The sequence below is a fragment of the Schistocerca americana genome, chromosome X (assembly GCF_021461395.2).
Source record: "Schistocerca americana isolate TAMUIC-IGC-003095 chromosome X, iqSchAmer2.1, whole genome shotgun sequence".
In the NCBI taxonomy this organism is placed as follows: Eukaryota; Metazoa; Arthropoda; class Insecta; order Orthoptera; family Acrididae; genus Schistocerca; species Schistocerca americana.
In genome coordinates, this window is record NC_060130.1 from 88,144,259 (window position 1) to 88,162,658 (window position 18,400).

Here is an 18,400-nt window from a genome sequence, read left to right on the forward strand (position 1 = left end):
GCAACCTATCTTTTTCTTAGGTATTTTTATTGTAATTGACAGTTTTTTTTAAATTTCCTATGCAACACTAAAAAACAATGGAATAAGGAAAATACAAAGAACATACTTGAAAAATAATCTGTCAAAAAATGACACTGAGTTTGACAAAAATAATAAAAAATAAAGTTTTTCCTGTCTCTACAAATGAGCCTCCCTTGTTTATGATGAAAGTTAAATATAAACACCAATAATGCTATTCCTCATGACTCACTGAAATCAATCAAGAATAAGTTTCAGATAGGATGAAATACTGACATTAAAGTCTACTGTTGATGTTGCACGAATTAACAGTATACTGCTGAGAAAATTGGTGTTCCACGGTCTGTGATTGTGACAGCAGATGTTGGTGGGTGCGACATCATATTGCTCAATTATCTTAGTCCTCACTCTTCAAATGTCCGTTCACCAAGTTACCCTTCAATGATTCGGTTCACACCGTGATTTCATATTGACTTTTTGATTATTTTAACTTCTGCAATAAGAGTACTAACAAAATATTGACCACTACGACTACCAACAACTATGAAATACGTGTTTATGCCTACATCTACATTCATACTCCACAAGCCACCACTGTGGTCCTTACATGAAATGTAAGTTGGTGGCAATAGAATCCTGCTGCAGTCAGCCTCAAAGCTGGTTCTCTTAAGTTTTCTCAATAGCGTCTTGAGGAAAAAACTACTTCTCTCCAGGAGTAGCATTGGAGTTCAAGAAGCATCTCCATAACTCTTGCGCAATGATTAAACCTACCTGTAACAAATATAGCAGCATGCCTCTGAATTGCTCCAATGTCTTCCTTTAACCAGACCTGGTTGGGATCCCACACACTCTAGCACTACTCAAGAATTGGTTGCACTAATGTTCTGCATAGAGACTTCTTTACAAATGAGCCACACTTCTCTAAAATTCTCCCAAGAAACTGACGTCGACCATTCACCTTGTCCACTACCGCCCTTATGTGCTCATTTCATTTAACATCACTTTGCATCATTACTCAGACATTTAATCAATGGGACTGTGTCAAGCAGCACACTACTTATGCTGTATTTGAATGTCACAGATTTTTTTTTCCTACTCGTCCCCATTAACTTACATTTTGGGCAATCTACCATTTATCATATCAACTAGAAATTCTACGTAAGTCATCCTGTATCCTCCTACAGTCACTCAACGAGATCTTCCCACACACTGCATTTGTTAGTTGGTTGATTTGATGGAAGAGACCAAACAGCAAGGTCATCGGCCTCATCGGGTTAGGGAAGTATGGGGAAGGAAGTCAGCTGTGCCCTTTCAAAGGAACCATCCCACCATTCACCTAAAGCGATTTAGGGAAATCATGGAAAACCAAAATGAGGATAGTAAGAGGTGGGACTGAACCGTTGTCCTCCCAAATGCAAGTCCAGTGTGCTAACCACTGTGCCACCTCGCTTGGTACACACCGCATTCTCATCAACAAACAGCCATAAATTGCTGCTCACCCTGTCCATGAGACGGAGGGTCATTGAATAATTGTTCAATCTATGAGGCCGACTGTATGATTATTATTTAGCTTTAAACAGTTGTTCATGTATTAAACAGTAAATCGAACAAGTGAGACGATGACAGTAGTGCAGTTTAAAGAGAGAACGTCTGTATAGCTGCCCTAGAGCTGTGTCCAACATGTAAACATTTTAATAATAGAATCAGAACATTCTCTGATCTCAAATAATTAGCTGTAAAATCGGTGAAACATTGTGGCTATTTTACCTTAGTGAGGGTGGAAGGAATTTTAACCGCTTGTTTCCCATCCAGCGCTCCTTTAATACAGCATCACTGACTGGTCGAACACTTGGCAGTGTAAATGTTGGTGCAGGTGGAGGAACACGTACACGAAGACCCCAAATCGTTGTTCGTTTCTTTATCTCACGGCCACATTTGAACCTGATGGATGATTTTATTATCAAAGGAAATTCAGGAGAAGAAATTCCACTCAAAGTTCAGTCCCATGATCAGTTTATAAAAACTGAATATACAATTATTACAATAGTTATTAAACTTATAACATCTAATAATAAAATTGCTGCTGACATTCTTACCTATTTCTATTATTAGTCAATACTGATAGTATGTTGTCTCTCCTTTCTTCTACACCTATATCGAGGATCTACAGGGGCAAAGAAGGTGAGAACAATTAACCTAGAGTGCTGCAAGTATTTTATGCCATCATAAATATTAGTCACTATTTAATAAATAATTGTAATCCTTAGCGGACACAGAAATGAAGTATCCAACAACACACAATGTTTATCTCTAAACTGATTTACAACCACCAGAATTTTTCAAACACAAAGACCTGCCTACAAAGATTTTAATGATATTTTTCCTTTTTTTACCTTTGGTGGAAGCTGAAATGCGGTCCAGTTGTTGTTAACATATGGAACTATAGTAGTATCTAGATCATAGTATTTCTTGGCGTTATACACAGTTAGATTAAATAGCGTCAAATGTATTATGTCAACCCATTTCATCTCAAGCCGTCTCACAAACTCCTTTCCGTGGTTACATAATGAACAAACAAATACATAAAACCTATAACAGAAATTGTGTGATTAGCTGGTGGTCAGACACTGCAGCATATACTCAGCAAAAACTTCTAAATCCCATACTAAATTATTCACATAAGTGACAACTGTGATGAACTCATCGCTCCACAACAGTTCACAGTTTAATATGGTACATTATGCACAGCAAGAATTCTACTATATTTATTACAAAATATTTTAAAAACACGAAATCACTCACCTATCTCCACAAAAAAGAGGATACTGCAAACAGCGTACACATCTTTCATGAAACCACTGTTGGCAACGCCCACACTGTAACATCTGCATAAACCATTCTCCACTGTCTCCACAGTAACAATATCGTTGTTCCAAGTTAACCCGATGAGCAGAATCCCACGTCAGAACATCTGGCTGAAGTTTGAATTATTTCTTTAATGGCATTGCAACATAGAACTAAAGTGTATCATCTCCAAAAGTGGCCAATGTTGCCACCCTGCCTTAAACTACATTTTACAGCTACAAAGATAACTAGCAATGAAAAATGCTCGAGCAACAATTTAGAGAACTCCATATTCACTAAAATTTTGAAATCAAATTATAACTTGGAAAGGTTAAAATCTTCATATACACTGAGCTGCCACAAATTTATAATGCTGTGAATATTTAAGACAGCACAAAGCAAAGCATTCCATTGAGAACATGCAACACACTAAAAATTGTTGAGGATCGCAAGAGGCAGAAAGGAAAGTTAACGGAAATAAATAAATAAATAGATAAAGATAGAAACGTGTGTGTGTGTGTGTGTGTGTGTGTGTGTGTGTGTGTGTGTGTGTGTGTGTTTGCTACCAGAAATCCAGCACCAATAATCAAGTTGGCAACACACCTGCAGTTATGGAATCCGATAACTGTTATTTTAGTTATGCTGGAAAACATAATGAATTGTCCCATGTAATGTAATAACCACTACTGTGACAAGGATTAAGTAATCCTTTGGTATGTGTATCATCAAATTATCATTTTCCTTGACTCTTCCTGTTTCTCTATGGGGTAAACATTGTTTTGTAGGTGTTGGCAATAATAGTGACAGTTGGTGGCCGGACGCCCTTCCTGATTCCACCACTCCCCCCTGGGACAGCATTTGTGTACCCAATCTGTCTGCACTTAAAGTAAATCTCATATTCAAGTGTGAAAACGTTTTCTAAATGTTTCCGTAGTATCTGAGCTGGAACATGGTACCAGCCCAGTATTTAACAATTATCAACACATGGAAAAACATTGCCCACCACTACACAGTTCACAGACAGACATTGACCATAACTTTCCCATAGCTTACATGATTATGGTACTGATAGCAAGTGCACAGAGTCACAGAAATAAGTACAAAGCCCATTCATACAAAGGCACAATTCAAGTAGAAATAATCGGGAAAGGACAATATTATTGTTTTCCAGCTTCACCCAGCCCACGTCACAAAGCTTTGCAGGTTAATGGATGCCTGACGGGAGAATGCTCGACACTTTTTGCTTGTCATCATTTCTACTTTAGCCCCTAATCTCTTCTCCCCCACCCGCACCCCACAAATTCCTTAGCTTCTATTTTAGTAGCACTCCTATTTCTTTGTTTCTACACAAAGCATTTATACCTTTGTTTTAAGCACCCCCCCCCCCCTGCTCTCTCTCTCTCTCTCTCTCTCTCTCTCTCTCTCTCTCTCTCGTGTGTGTGTGTGTGTGTGTGTGTGTGTGTGTGTGTGTGTGTGTGTGTGTGTGTGTGGGCACACACGCGCGTACTTGCGCGCAAAATCAATATTACAAAAATTAAATCAGATGACAACTTACATCATAAGGTAGTTTGTGTTTGTCAGTCTGATTTGGTTGAATATCTTGCCTGGAAACTGCTGACAGGCCTGACACTTTTCGAACTGTGTCCTTTTTTGTACTTTTACTATCCCTTACTTTAGCTGGCATGTTCTCCAGGCACCTCTTACAGATCCATTCAGAATCTGATTCAGAGCAGTCTTTGGCTACATGAGGCTTTGAAATGAAGAAATATGTCAGTACCAACACATAAGACAATTACAAATATCATAACAAAAGTCTATAACATCATTTCACATTACAACAGACTTCCATCTGCTCATCAAAACACACCACACAAGGTACACATTTAACACATGATTTAGAGAGAGATAAAAATAAAATAAACAAGTACGTCACAGCCTTGGAAAAAAAGGGGGTGGGGGGTCTGAACACTCTCATTGCAGGCATTATTCAATAGTCTGATTGTTAAGGAAGAGTGACTGATGTGATTATTTTTGCACACAGTCCTCAACGATGAAAATAAATGTCACTTAGCAATAGCGACAGGAAATGAGTGGATGTGTTTAAAGAACTTCACATATTTACCCACTCTTTTCCCATAAATAATGTCCTATGAGACATTAAAGAAAATGAACACAAATCATACACAGCACACTGAGAACAAGCTTCCACATCTAATCCACTGGAGAAATGTGACAAGTCATGACAAGAGCCTTCTATTTACAGTCAATACTGCATGTGCAACCTGAAAGGTCTGCAACACAACACAATACACAAGGGAAGCTCTCACTTAATTTGAGCTTAACCATTTGACTGACACAATTCAATGATTTATTTTAAATGAAGTTGGATGGTTACTAAAAAATCACAGGCTTAGAAAAATCTTAAAGATGCCTTAGTGGAAGAAAAGTGCAAACCTGCAATCATAATGGGAACTGTACATAAGAAAAATTCTCACTCATTACACTACCAGCACTTTATTTCAGGTACATTTTGACATGTCACTCTCTGATAACCCACACTTTGCACAACATAATTACTGCTTCAGACTGACTTGCCATCAAATAATTTTCTCCAAAGTGTTTTCCAATAGCCCATTTTTATTTCAACCAACAACTGACTTTCTTGAATAACAGGGGTTTCATTTTAGATTCACATTTACCAATCAGCCACATTTTAAAAATATACATTAAATTGTTTACGAAGGACAATGGATTCAGAATTACACTGTGTTCTGAACAAGGCAGTTCAGTCGGTAGCATTTGAGACTGAAAATAGCTGATTCGAGACTCATTTTGTTCATTATCTTTACTTTTCTATATTTTCATCCAATTCAATTATGTAAATCATTTAAATATATAATTCATCAAATATATGATAACCATCGCAACCTATCATTTTTTATGAAAAACATACATCATCTTATATCTAATTATGTATCACATGCAAAATTCCTGGTTGTACTGCAAATATACATCCTTAATTCCCAATGTCTTATAGAAGACTGTTTACTATATTAAAAAGAAGAAAAAAATTAAATTTTTGGTACAAAAATGAAGGAATATAAGTTGTAAATCACCTCTTTATTTGGACTGTGTCCACTGTTTTATGCCACAGATGCAGTCTCATGCAAGTCAGAGAAGCGCCACAAAAAACATAGAAAGCAATAATTTTCACTGCGTCCAGCACACCATACAAATTCTGCAGTTTTAAAGTCACAATTTTTTCAACATATTTATAGGAAAGCAAACTTAATTTACATTCATAAAAATTTCTCTTTTATCGCAACATTTCAAAGGGAACCACACATACCTGATCATTTCCGCAAAGAGTGGAGACGACCCCTGGTGATGAACTATTGAATAAATTTTCATGTTTTCGTGGCATAAGAAGAAGCAGCTCAATTTATGTGGCTGCACGCCCGAAATTTTATGGAACAATTGAATAAATTTTTATGTAATCTTCTCCGTCGCTGATTTTGCATCCTGGTTCAATCATGAAGGCGCAGTTTTGCAGGCACGCAAGTTTCTTACTCAATGGTAAAAATAAATATCACAAGGCTGTACTATTTGAGGGCATTTGATATTTAAATGACATAAGTATTCAAACTGAATGAAAAAGAAATTAAAAAATTAATGATTGAACGAAGACTCAAATCAGCGATCCAGTGATTATCAATGTCAAGCAATACTGACCGACAGAACCATTTGGCCCGCCGAAAACTGTCTTATCTTCACAGAGTTAATGAGAACTGCAAAGTTGATTTTCTTGAGATTTTATGAGGGTACATCAAACTGCTTAGGATGACTGACATTTGATTTTTGAATGTCATGTATCATAAACATAAATTAGAAAAATCTGATTCCTGTGTGGTCCCCTTGTAAGATATCAGGAGCAGGGTAAATGGGCCTTGATATTTTCCTACGGAATTAAATGTAGCAATACATACAACACTATATCCGAACCGACATTCACTATATTCTTTACACTGTATCAATGGCACTTTATGCTGTGGATACACCTGGTAATTAGTAGCAGCATGTCTGACAGTCAGGAAACTAATATTTCCATTCTACGTAAGAGTAAACTATTCAAACAGCATATAAACAGAGTCAATATAAGAACAATAGCACTTACACACTTACAATGTAATGAACCAAAACTATTTCACTTGAAACAAGAGTAGTTTTCTGAGAGCAACTTTTTAGCTTCAATCTGGGGGGAAAAAACTGGAGTGGCTACTACCCACAAGCAAGTTGCAATAAAAATCCCTTACTTGTTCAAGTTGTACATGAGATTAATATATTAACACCACATATGGCCCTCTAGGCTCATTCTTAGGCAACGAAGAGTTTGTGTGCCTGAATTTAGTTAGTTCACATTGTTGTCTCGTGTGACATTAAGAAACGAAAATACGAACAATAAAAAAGTTTCAGTGAATCACTGTTGTTGGCTGTGAACAATACTCTAATTGTCAAGATAGCTACGGTTGGTTGGTTGGTTTAAAGGCGGGAGAAGGGACCAAACCACGAGGTCATCGGTCCCTTGTTCCTAATAAAACAGTGCCACAAGTTTCAGAATAAAACAAACGAAACATCTAACAAAACGGAAAGAAAGGAAAAGCCACAAAAACAAAGGGAAGGCAACGAACACTAAAAGGAACAAAAGAGGACAAGAAAATAGAGACGCTAGAAAAAGGAGAGAGTAAAGCATGAAAGCAGATTACAGTGGCTGGCCAACTATGAGAATAAAAAGGGAAAGCCAGCCACTCTGCAACACATTAAAACCTCCACCCTGAAAGCACTAGGGTGGAAGACACGTAGGGACAAAGCACATGTGCTAAAACATGCATAGAAGTATAAAACCCACTCTCACGGATAAAACATAAAACGACAGCTGCTGTGAAGGCATTGTCGGGCAACACCAAAGGCAGGGTGCTGGGAAAGTTAAAAGTCTGCTGCAGAGAAGCTAAAAGTGGGCAGTCCAGCAAGAGATTGACGACTGTCATTTGGGAGCCACAGTGACACTGAAGTGGGTCCTCGCGACGGAGTAGGTAACCACGCATTAGCCACGTATGACTAATGCGGAGCCAGCAGAGGACAACTGATTCCCTGCGGGAGGCCCACATGGAAGACTTTTACTTCCACATGTTCATAGTCTCCTTAATGACATGCAGTTTGTTATGCGTGCTGTTATGCCATTCCATCTCCCAAAGCCTGAAAACCCTGCGGTGTAAGACAGAACACAGGTCAGCTTCGGAGATGCCTATCTCCAGAAGCTGTTTCCGTGTCGCCTGTTTGGCCAACCTGTCAGCAAGTTCGTTGCTGGGGATTCCGACGTGTCCTGGGGTCCACACAAACACCACGGCGGGACTGTTCCAGAGCATAGATGGACTCCTGAATGGACGCTACAAGAGGGTGGCGAGGGTAGCACTGGTCGATAGCTTGTAGGCTGCTCAATGAGTCAGCACACAGGAAAAATGACTCGCCAGGGCATGAGCAGATGTACTCAAAAAGCACGAAATATGGCCGTCAGCTCTGCAGTGAAAACATTGCAGCCAACTGGCAAGGAGTGCTGCTCAATATGTCCTCCATGAACATATGCGAAGCCTATGAGACCATCAGCCATTAAGCCGTCGGTGTAAACCACTTCAGAGCCCTGGAACACGTCAAGAATCGAGAGGAAGTGACAGCAGATAGCGGCGGGGTTAATGGAGTCCTTATGGCCATGCAAAATGTCCAGACGTAGCTGTGGCCGAGGCGTACACAATGGAGGGAAATGTGAACGGGCCGCAAGCAGAGGTGGTAAAGGGAAGGACTCCAGTTCGGAGAGAAGGGACTGCACGCGAACCGCAATCGTTAGCCCTGATCTGGGCAGCCGATACAGGAAAAGGACTGCCACAGGCAGGAAAAGCAGACGCTTATTCGGATGCTCAGGGGAACTATGAATGTGTGCTGCGTAACTGGCAAACAGTTGTGCACGTCTGATCTGTAGTGGAGGGACACCAGCCTCCACCAGGTCACAGGACTCGTCCTAAAAGCTCCTGTTGACAATCGAACCCCACAGTGGTGCACAGGGTCGAGTAAATGCAATGCTGAAGGTGCTGCCGAACCATAAACCACACTCCCATTGTCAATTCGGGATTGGAAAAGGGCTCTATAGAGCTGCAGCAGTGTGCAACGATCTGCACCCCAAATTGGTGTTGCTCAGGCAACAGACGGCATTGAGGTGCTGCCAGCACTTCTGCTTAAGCTGACGAAGATGAGGGAGCCAAGTCATTCGAGTGTCGAAAACCAGTCCTAGGAATTTATATGTCTCCACTACAGACAGTGGATTGTCATTAAGGTAAAGTGTGGGTTCCAGATGAACTGTATGATGCCGACAGAAATGCATGACACATGACTTTGCGGCTGAAAACTGGAAGCCGTGGGCTAGAGCCCATGACTGCACCTTGTGGATGGCTCCCTGGAGTCGCCGCTCAGCAACAACAGTATGAAATGCAGAAGTCGTTGGAATACAGAGAAGGTGAGACAGAGGGCCTGACTGCTGCTGCTGCTGCTGCTGCTAGACTGTTAATGGCCACTAAAAATAGAGAGACACTCAATACAGAGCCCTGTGGGACTCCATTCTCCTGGATACGGATGGAACTATGGGAGTCACCACCTTGGACACCGAAAGTACGGAGCGACAGGAAGTTATGGATAAAAATCTGGAGTGGTCCCTGGAGACCCCACTCATACAATGTGGCAAGGATATGATGTCACCAAGTCATGTCGTATGCTTTACGTAAGTCAAAGAAAACGGCAATCAGGTGTTGCTGTCTGAAAAAGGCTGTTCGGATGGCAGATTCGATGGTCACAAGATTATCAGTGGTAGAGTGACCCTGGCGTAAGCTGGCCTGACATGGAGCCAGCAAGCCACACGACTCCAGGACCCAAACGACATTCCAGTGGGTTACAAAGAACGTTGGTGAGGCGGATGGGCCTATAGCTATCCACATCAAGCACGTTTTTACTGGGTTTGAGCACTGGAAAGGTGGTGCTCTCCTGCCATTGAGACTGAAAGACGCCATCACACCAGATCCAATAGAAGATGATGAGAAAATGTCACTTGTAATCAGATGAGAGATGTTTAATCATCTGGCTGTGGATGCGATCAGGCCCAGGAGCTGTGTCGGGGCAATGTGCAAGGGCACTGAGGAGCTCCCACTCTGTAAATGGGGCATTATAGGATTCACTGCAGCGTGTAGTGAATGACAGGGAGTTCCGTTCCAGCCGCTGTTTGAGTGTGCGAAAGGCTGGGGGGCAATTCTCTGACGCAGAGGCTCGAGCAAAGTGCTCGGCAAATGGGTTTGCGTCGGTACATAACTCGCCATTTACGGTAACACCGGGGACGGCTGTTGGGGCCCGGTACCCGAAAAGACGTTTAATCTTTGCCCAGAGTTGGGAAGGTGCTGTGTGGCACCCAATGGTGGAGACGTATGTCTCCAAACACCCCTCCTTCCATTGTTTGCTAAGGTAGTAAGCACGGGCATGGAGCCGTTAAAGGCAATGAGGTGCTCCATGGAAGGGTGCCACTTATCCCGCTGTAGGGCTCGCTGACACTCCTTAATTGCTTCAGCAACTTCTGCCAACCACCAAGGGACTGCCTTACACCTTGGGTTCAAATGGCTCTGACCACTATGCGACTTAACTTCTGAGGTCATCAGTCGCCTAGAACTTAGAACTAATTAAACCTAACTAACCTAAGGACATCACACACATCCATGCCCAAGGCAGGATTCGAACCTGCGACCGTAGCGGTCGCTCGGTTCCAGACTGTAGCGCCCAGAACCGCTCGGCCATTCCGGCCGGCTACACCTTGGGCACCCTAAAGAGAGAGGGATCACATTTTCTGCAGCAACAAGAACTGTGCTAGTCATCTGCTCAACCAGCACATCGATGTTACCGTGTAGGGGAGAATCAGCGGTGACAGCAGAGGTGAAAGTTCCCCAGTCTGCTTTGTTCGAAGCCCATCTGGGCAGACGTCCATGTGCCTGACGCTGCGCCAGTGACAGGAAGATGGGGAAGTGGTCACTACCACACAGGTCGTCATGTGCTCTCCAGTGGATAGATGGGAGAAGTCCTGGGCTGCAAATTGATAAATCAATGGCCGAGTAACTACCTCGAGCCACAATGAAATGTGTGGCGGCCCCAGTATTTAGAGGCAGAGGTCGAACTGAGACAATAAAGTTTCGACATCTCTGCCTCGGCCAGTAAGCATGGTACTACCCCACAAAGGGTTATGGGCATTAAAATCTCCCAGAAGTAGGAAAGGTTTCGGGAGTTTATCAATCGGTGCAGCTAATACATTCAGGGGTACTGCACCATCTGGAGGAAGATATACATTGCAGACGGTTATTCCCTGTGTCGTCCTTATTCTGACAGCAGCAGCTTCTAGAAGGGTTTGAAGGGGCACATGTTCATGTTCACTACAGACCGAGTTTAGGACATGAATGCAAACTCCACCTGGCACTCGATTATAGTCACTACGGTTTCTGTAATATCCCTTATAGCTGCGGAGGGCAGGGGTCCGCACTGCCGGGAACCAGGTTTCCTCGAGGGCAATGCAGAAAGCAGGTGTACAGCTTAACAGTTGCCATAGCTCAGCCAGGCGGTGGAAGAAACTGCCCCAATTCCACGGGATAATGAAGTCATCGTGAGACTGGGAAGGCATGGAACATTCAATAAGGCAGTTTACACCTCGGAGTCACCTGCTGCCATCGATTTATTGCCTGAGCAGTCTATATCCATTGTGGATGAGGGTCTGGCGAGATCTAGGGCATCAGCGGACGCCAATACCTCTACCCCATCCTCAGCCGCAGAGCTTGTAGGTAGCGGTGGTGTGGGTGCCACTGCAATTTCCTTGGTCTTAGGGGTTTTCTTTTTGGATTTCTCTCGCTGCTTCTTGGGTTTCCGTGGCTGGGAGGACTTCACTGGCCCAGTCTCTGGGACAGGATGTGCGTGAAGCCGTAGGACCAGCTGCTTTTGGGCTCTTCAGCCACTGGTGGGTGCCACCTTTCCCACTAGACGAAACCTGGGAAGGGAGTGACCCAAGGGACCCCTTCCTAGGGAGAGAAGCCGAAGAAGACTTATGCTTCTCTGGCTTAGAAGTGGGGACAGATGTCCCCGATGATTGGAGGGGATGTTGCTCCCAAAGCAAGTGGTGCAGGAGCAACAGGGAGGGAAATGGCCCCCCACCATCAAGGGACAGGTGTAGTCTTCCAGTTCTGAGAGGTGACCCAGGTTGGCAGAGCTGATGGTGCCACAACTGTTGTAGCAGCGGCTTAAGATATCATACGCACAGGACGCAGGCATTCAAATTTTCTCGTAGCCTCAGTGTAGGTCAGTCTGTCCAGGGTCTTGTACTCCATGATTTTCCTTTCTTTTTGGAGAATCCTGCAGTCAGGCGAGCAAGGCGAATGGTGCTCTCCACAGTTGACACAGATGGAAGGCGGGGCACATGGAGTGTTGGGATGTGTGGACGTCCGCAATCTCGGCACGTGACACTGGAAGTACGGCAGGAAGACATATGGCTGAACCTCCAGCACTTAAAGCACCGCATTGGGGGGAGGGATATAGGGCTTTACATCACACCGGTAGACCATCACCTTGACCTTCTCAGGCAATGTATCACCCTTAAAGGCCAAGATGAAGCCATGGGTGGCAACCTGATTATCCTTCGGACCCTGGTGGACACGTCGGACGAAATGTACACCTCACCGCTCTAAATTGGGGCGCAGCTCATCGCCAGACTGCAAAAGAAGGTCTCTATGAAATATGATACCCTGGACCACATTTAAGCTCTTATGGGGCGCGATGGTTACAGAAATATCCCCCAGCTTGTCACAAGCGAGTAACTCCCGTGACTGGGCAGGGGATGCTGTTTTGATCAAGACTGACCCAGATCTCATTTTGGACAAGCCCTACACCTCCCCGAACTTGTCCTCTAAGTGCTCAAAAAAACCTGTGGCTTCATCATCATGAAAGACTCCCCATCAGCTCTTGAACATACAAGGTACCGGGGCGAATAAGATCTGCTGCCATCCTTAGCCTGACGTTCCTCCCATGGTGTGGCCAGGGAGGGGAATGATTTGGGGCCGTACTTCTGTGCACTGAATTGAGCTCGTGATCGCTTAGAGACTGCTGGTGTTTCACCACCAGCAAGAGATGATGGACTACACCCTGATGCCACCCACTCCGACCAGGGTTCCTCCCTCAGGCGCCACCAAGCCGCAGCAAAGGCCACCTGGCAGGATGGCCTTTGCTGGGAGTCCCAATGCCCCAGGGGGATGGGCATCTACCCCTTGGCATACGTGGGGGGTTAAAAGCGCCGACATCAGGAGAGCAATCCCTGTGTGGTCAGGGGGCTACAACAAACAGGGTACATGGCAGCCCCACCACAACGGACTGGCTACTGTGCTGGATATCAGGTGGAAAGCAGTCCATGGTCATCGTCGCCGCAGAAATCGACACTGCATAGTGCATGCGTGAAAACGCACCCGGGAAGGCGTCCAGGCCCAAGAGACGGAGAATGGGCAGGACTGCAATGCGACAATGAGAAAGTGGGCTAAAGATATCAATGCACGATGGACACGATGCACCTTGTAAGCCGCCCTGCCCCAATTGGCTCGCTCTTCGGGAAAATTTTGAAGAATGGAGGTCAAATCCTACAGGAGACCGCCACACAAAGACCGAAACATGTGAAACTCCTTTTAGTCGCCTCGTACGACAGCACGAATAACTCAGGCCTATTCTAACCCCTGGACCCGTGGGCAGGAGATCATGAATATATGCCTTCTACAAGACCTCTCCATCTATTCTCAATCACAAATATCTGGTTTCTTCTGCCTCAATTACAGTGTCACCATTGTATGTTGAAGCTCCATGCAAACAACTGTGTGTATGAAACTGGGTGTACTGTGTTTTATTGCAATTAATAGTCAGCCTATTAGCTGTGAACCAAGAGTTACTTCTCCCCAAAATATGCTTTTCTGTATTACTCACTTTGTGACCTGAATCTGTAACAGTATCATTTGAAAATACAGCAGCTTCAGAGGTTTCTGCTACAGTCGGAACACAACTTGTACACATACATCAGGAAAATGAGTGGCGCTACTACAAACTGCAAGACACAATCCATTTCGCAATGCTCTAGTCTGATGCAAGTGAATTCCTTGTTATGAAGAAGTTGGGTTCAAATGGCTCTGAGCACTATGGGACTTAACTTCTGAGGTCATCAGTCCCCTAGAACTTAGAACTACTTAAACCTAACTTACCTAAGGACATCACACACACCCATGCCTGAGGCAGGATTCGAACCTGCGACCGTCGCGGTCGCGCGGTTCCAGACTGTAGTGCCGAGAACCGCTCGGCCACCCCGGCCGGCCTATGAAGAAGTGTTAGTAACATTGTAGACTGTATTTTGTACATCCTGCTGTCTACAAAGCATCTTATGCATAAGACATTGGACAAGTCAATTTATAAGTATCCATACTTATTTAAGTATCCAAACTTATTTAAAATTACAATAAAACACTTCATACACCAAGTATTTATATAGTGCCCTTCATAAATTTGAATATTCTTCATTGGAGCAAGAGCAGTGATGCTGTAAATATGACTGTTAAAGAATTTCCAAATGTTTTGACCTCATATAATTTGCTTTTATTTTTTTGGGAAGTTTATTATGTATAAAATTCCTATGTGGAAAGTGCTGATTTGGGTCATATTTAAGTTTTTATTTTGTTTGGTAAAGTGACCATGAATGACACAGCCTCAAAAAAAAAAACAAAAAACTGCAGTCCTCACCCATTACATTTATTTTAAAGAATATAAGGATTTCCATAAAGTAAATGCATAGCAGAGGAGGAATACCAGAGATCTCACACAGAGGTTTCCACGAGTCTCTAGATTTACATCCAAACATGGTTCTAATGGCCTCTTTTTGCAGTTTTTACTATTTAAAGACTGACGCTAATCAAAAAGTCACACAAAACTGGACAAGAGACTATGATACCAGAGCAAATATTTGTTAATGATTTAAATCAATTTTTCAAAAACAATACCAATAACTTCAATTCAACTGTACATATAGCATTTTTCATCTTATATTTGCAGATTTTTATGAAAGTAACTGTTGAGGAATAAGAGACACTTACACCATCTAGTAGTGTTGTATACAAAACTGCAAACTGCGGCATTGCTGTACCACACTCACTGACATACATTTTTGTATGTGGTGGTACTGGGTACATGTTTTTGATGGCAAAGCAATATTATGCACTTGGTGTGATATTCACATAATACAAAGGGACTGCTGAGGTGGTGTTAGCAACAGCAAACATTCCTAAGGGCTGCTAACAGTGAATACAGCACAACAGCGCCATCTCTTGGTGACAGCAGACATCCCGTTACATGGGTGACTAGTACAGATGCACCTGTGTGGCTTTAGCAAAAACACGCCATTATGGACGCTGGCACCATTTCTTCCCAACCTGCAACACAAGGGGACCACTCTATGCTCAAATGCAACGCATTTCATGAGCCTGATAAATATGTTCAATGTTTCCTTGCCACCAGACAAGTCAGGAGTGCCTAAGAAGAGCTGAGCACACTCAGCTGCTGGATGATATGGAATACTAGGCTGACACCAAAACTCGCAAAGACTACACCAACAAGGCAAAATGAGCATGTTCTGGGGTAAGAAATACAGCTGATAGTCATTTGTCAACCTAAATAGCTCGCCAACATGCCTACGTGAACATCAAGTTGCATATTACCAAACTGTATCCTTTCTCAGGTGACACAGATTCTGCAACTTCAAGCAATCCAGAGGCTCTCAATGGCATCTAGACTGAGTGCCATAAGTGGTTTCAACCACTAAGTGCACTAGGAGAGGATGTAGATTACCATGGGAGAATGCTTGCCCCCCCCCCCCCCCCCCAACTGTGACATGCATCTCTGAAAAAATTTGCGGAAACTAGGTTATCCACGAACAGAGACAAAAGGTTCAAGAAGAGAATCTCACGCAACTCATGGAGTTTCTTAACAAAGAAACATGGAGATACCGCTCCACAAGAGAATTATGTATCCACAGCATCCGTATTCCATAGGTGATAAGAAGAAGCAACAAAACCCAGACCCCTTCTGTGTGGACTGTGAAGAATAGCAGCACTGGGGCCAAGACTGTTGAAAGGATGGAAGCTTGCACGCTAGAATAGATAGCATAAAGAAACTGAACTGCTGCCTCTTATGCCTTGGACATGGCTGCAACAAAAATCAGTACTTTAAATGGAGAAATGCATCCTGTGCGAAATGTATAGGTGAGAGCCACATTTCCATCTGTAATTGCCACTTCACAGCAGTGAACGAGATTGAAACGATGAGTTCTAACTTCACATACTTACAAATTTCTTGTGAGAGTATCAGAGGACCAACTGGTAGGAATAAAATGAAATGTTCCATCCTGGACACGGGGAATCAGTCAAGTTTCATCCACCATTCATTGATAGAGTGTCTCCAACTCAATGTCAGTGAAACAACAAGTTTGGAAATAATGACATTTGAGTCATTCTGCACAGCATTCCTCTGAAGGAGAAAGGTTCACTTTGATATGATGGGATACTCCAACGTACATATATCAGTTACAGCTTTCGAAAGCAGCAACAAACTGTCATCAACTGAGAGAACCACAAGAAGTAGGAGATATGGTCTTCATGGAGGGTACACGGCTGACAGATCTGAGAGGAGACACTGAAGATATACCTATTTAATTCCTAATTGGAGGTGATTATTATTGAAAAATTGTGACCTTGGAAAAACCAAAGTATCACCTTCATCAGTTATTCCCACAATCTTTGTCTATGATCTCAGTGGAAACAGAACTGGTGCAGAAATTAACAAAACAACTGTAGCTTCAATCAGATGTCTGATGAGCCAGTGCACCGTTTTTGGGACTTTGAGACAACTGGCATAACAGAGCATCAAGAGTGAACATTTATGACCATTCATCATCCTGTATGGCAAGAATTTCAAGAATCAGGCCACATGGAGAATGGCTGCAGAGTTCTACGCCTGGCTAGGAAGAGGGATATACTTTTCTACAGCAACCACCCTACTGCTGAATCATGTCTTCGCAACCTACAAAACAAGTTGCATGGGAATGGAGAACAGAGGCACATTTATCATGAGAATATGTCAAATTACATTAGAAGAGATCAGGTAGAAGCTGTTCCTGAGGATTATGTGGCTGGAAACTTATTTTACCTGCTGCACCCCATAGTGAAGAAATGCAGCAGTGGAAGAAGCATTGAGTAGAGGTTCATGTTTAAGGCATTGTCACATGCACCCTACTCTCCATCTTCAAATGGCTTCCTCGAAACAGGACCAAATTTACTGCCAGACATGATTGCAACCATGCTACAATTCCACAAACCCTCGAATGGGCCTAGTATATGATGTGGATCAAGCTTTCCTAAGTTGACCTTGAATGAAGTGGACAGAAATCTCACTCTGTTCCTTTGGTATCGCGTTGAAGAGACTCAGAATGGTGCCTACAACACATTATCTAGCATTTGGACTCGCGAAGTCCATTCCTTTTGTCAGCTGCTACACAGGAGCTAGCAACACCTTACAGTGATAAATATCGATCCATGTCAGCAATCATTAACAATTATATATTAATGTAAAATTTTGTAGTTAGCATGAGAGACAGTAATGACACTCCAGCTGTCTATCATGAACTGCAAATAAGCCTTCCACTTTGCAAATGATGGATTAAGTCAAAGGAACTAGAGGCAATATGGCATGCCAAAGGCCTTGGAACCAATCCCACAACACAAGTCTTGGGAATCAATTGGAATACTGATGATGACTGTCTCCACTGAGTACCAAAGCACAGCTGAAGTCCTAAGTGACAAACTGGCAACTAAGAGAAATGTTCTTCGAACAGCAGATCAGTTTTATGACTATCTTGGTCTGTTCACACCCATTGGGTTTGTTGCTACACTCATTTTCCAAGACACATGGCTGAGAGGTCTTGCATGAGAGGAAATTTTGCCCACAGATTTTGCATGTAATTGGCACTCCTGGATCCCAAAGCTTCATCACATGTCATCATTGCACATTCCCAGATGGATAGGTATGACAGACATAAGTGATCATATGAAGTGCATGTGTCATGTGATGCATACAAAAGAGCTTATGGTGCTGTTCCGTAAGTACGGACAAATACTGAAGTTGGTTACACAGCACATACTGTCCACAGCAAGAAAAGGCTGTCATTAATAAAGTAGGTGATATCGTTTGAATTGCTCAATGCATTGGTTGGCTCCTGATACCTTCATTATTTTTCCCAGAAAATAGAGTGTGATGCCAACAAAGCCAGTTTTTGAAGTGGTTCAACAGTCAATTTAGAGTGGGTACTCCAGGATTGAAACAAAATTGAAAAATTTCATTCGAG

General features: G+C 42.9%; 1 protein-coding gene across 2 annotated transcripts in view; it reads right to left on the bottom strand.

The window, feature by feature from the left end:
- The window catches only part of LOC124555144 (metal-response element-binding transcription factor 2), a 106,931-nt gene that overhangs the window by 13,503 nt on the left and 75,028 nt on the right, over positions 1-18,400 (bottom strand). For both annotated transcript variants that reach the window (XM_047128957.1, XM_047128958.1), the window contains 5 exons: positions 4,418-4,612; positions 2,821-2,993; positions 2,412-2,607; positions 2,115-2,182; positions 1,786-1,959 (listed from right to left, as the gene is read on the bottom strand). In XM_047128957.1, the coding sequence (XP_046984913.1) occupies positions 1,786-1,959; positions 2,115-2,182; positions 2,412-2,607; positions 2,821-2,993; positions 4,418-4,612 (806 nt within the window). The remainder of the gene's footprint in view (positions 1-1,785; positions 1,960-2,114; positions 2,183-2,411; positions 2,608-2,820; positions 2,994-4,417; positions 4,613-18,400) is intronic.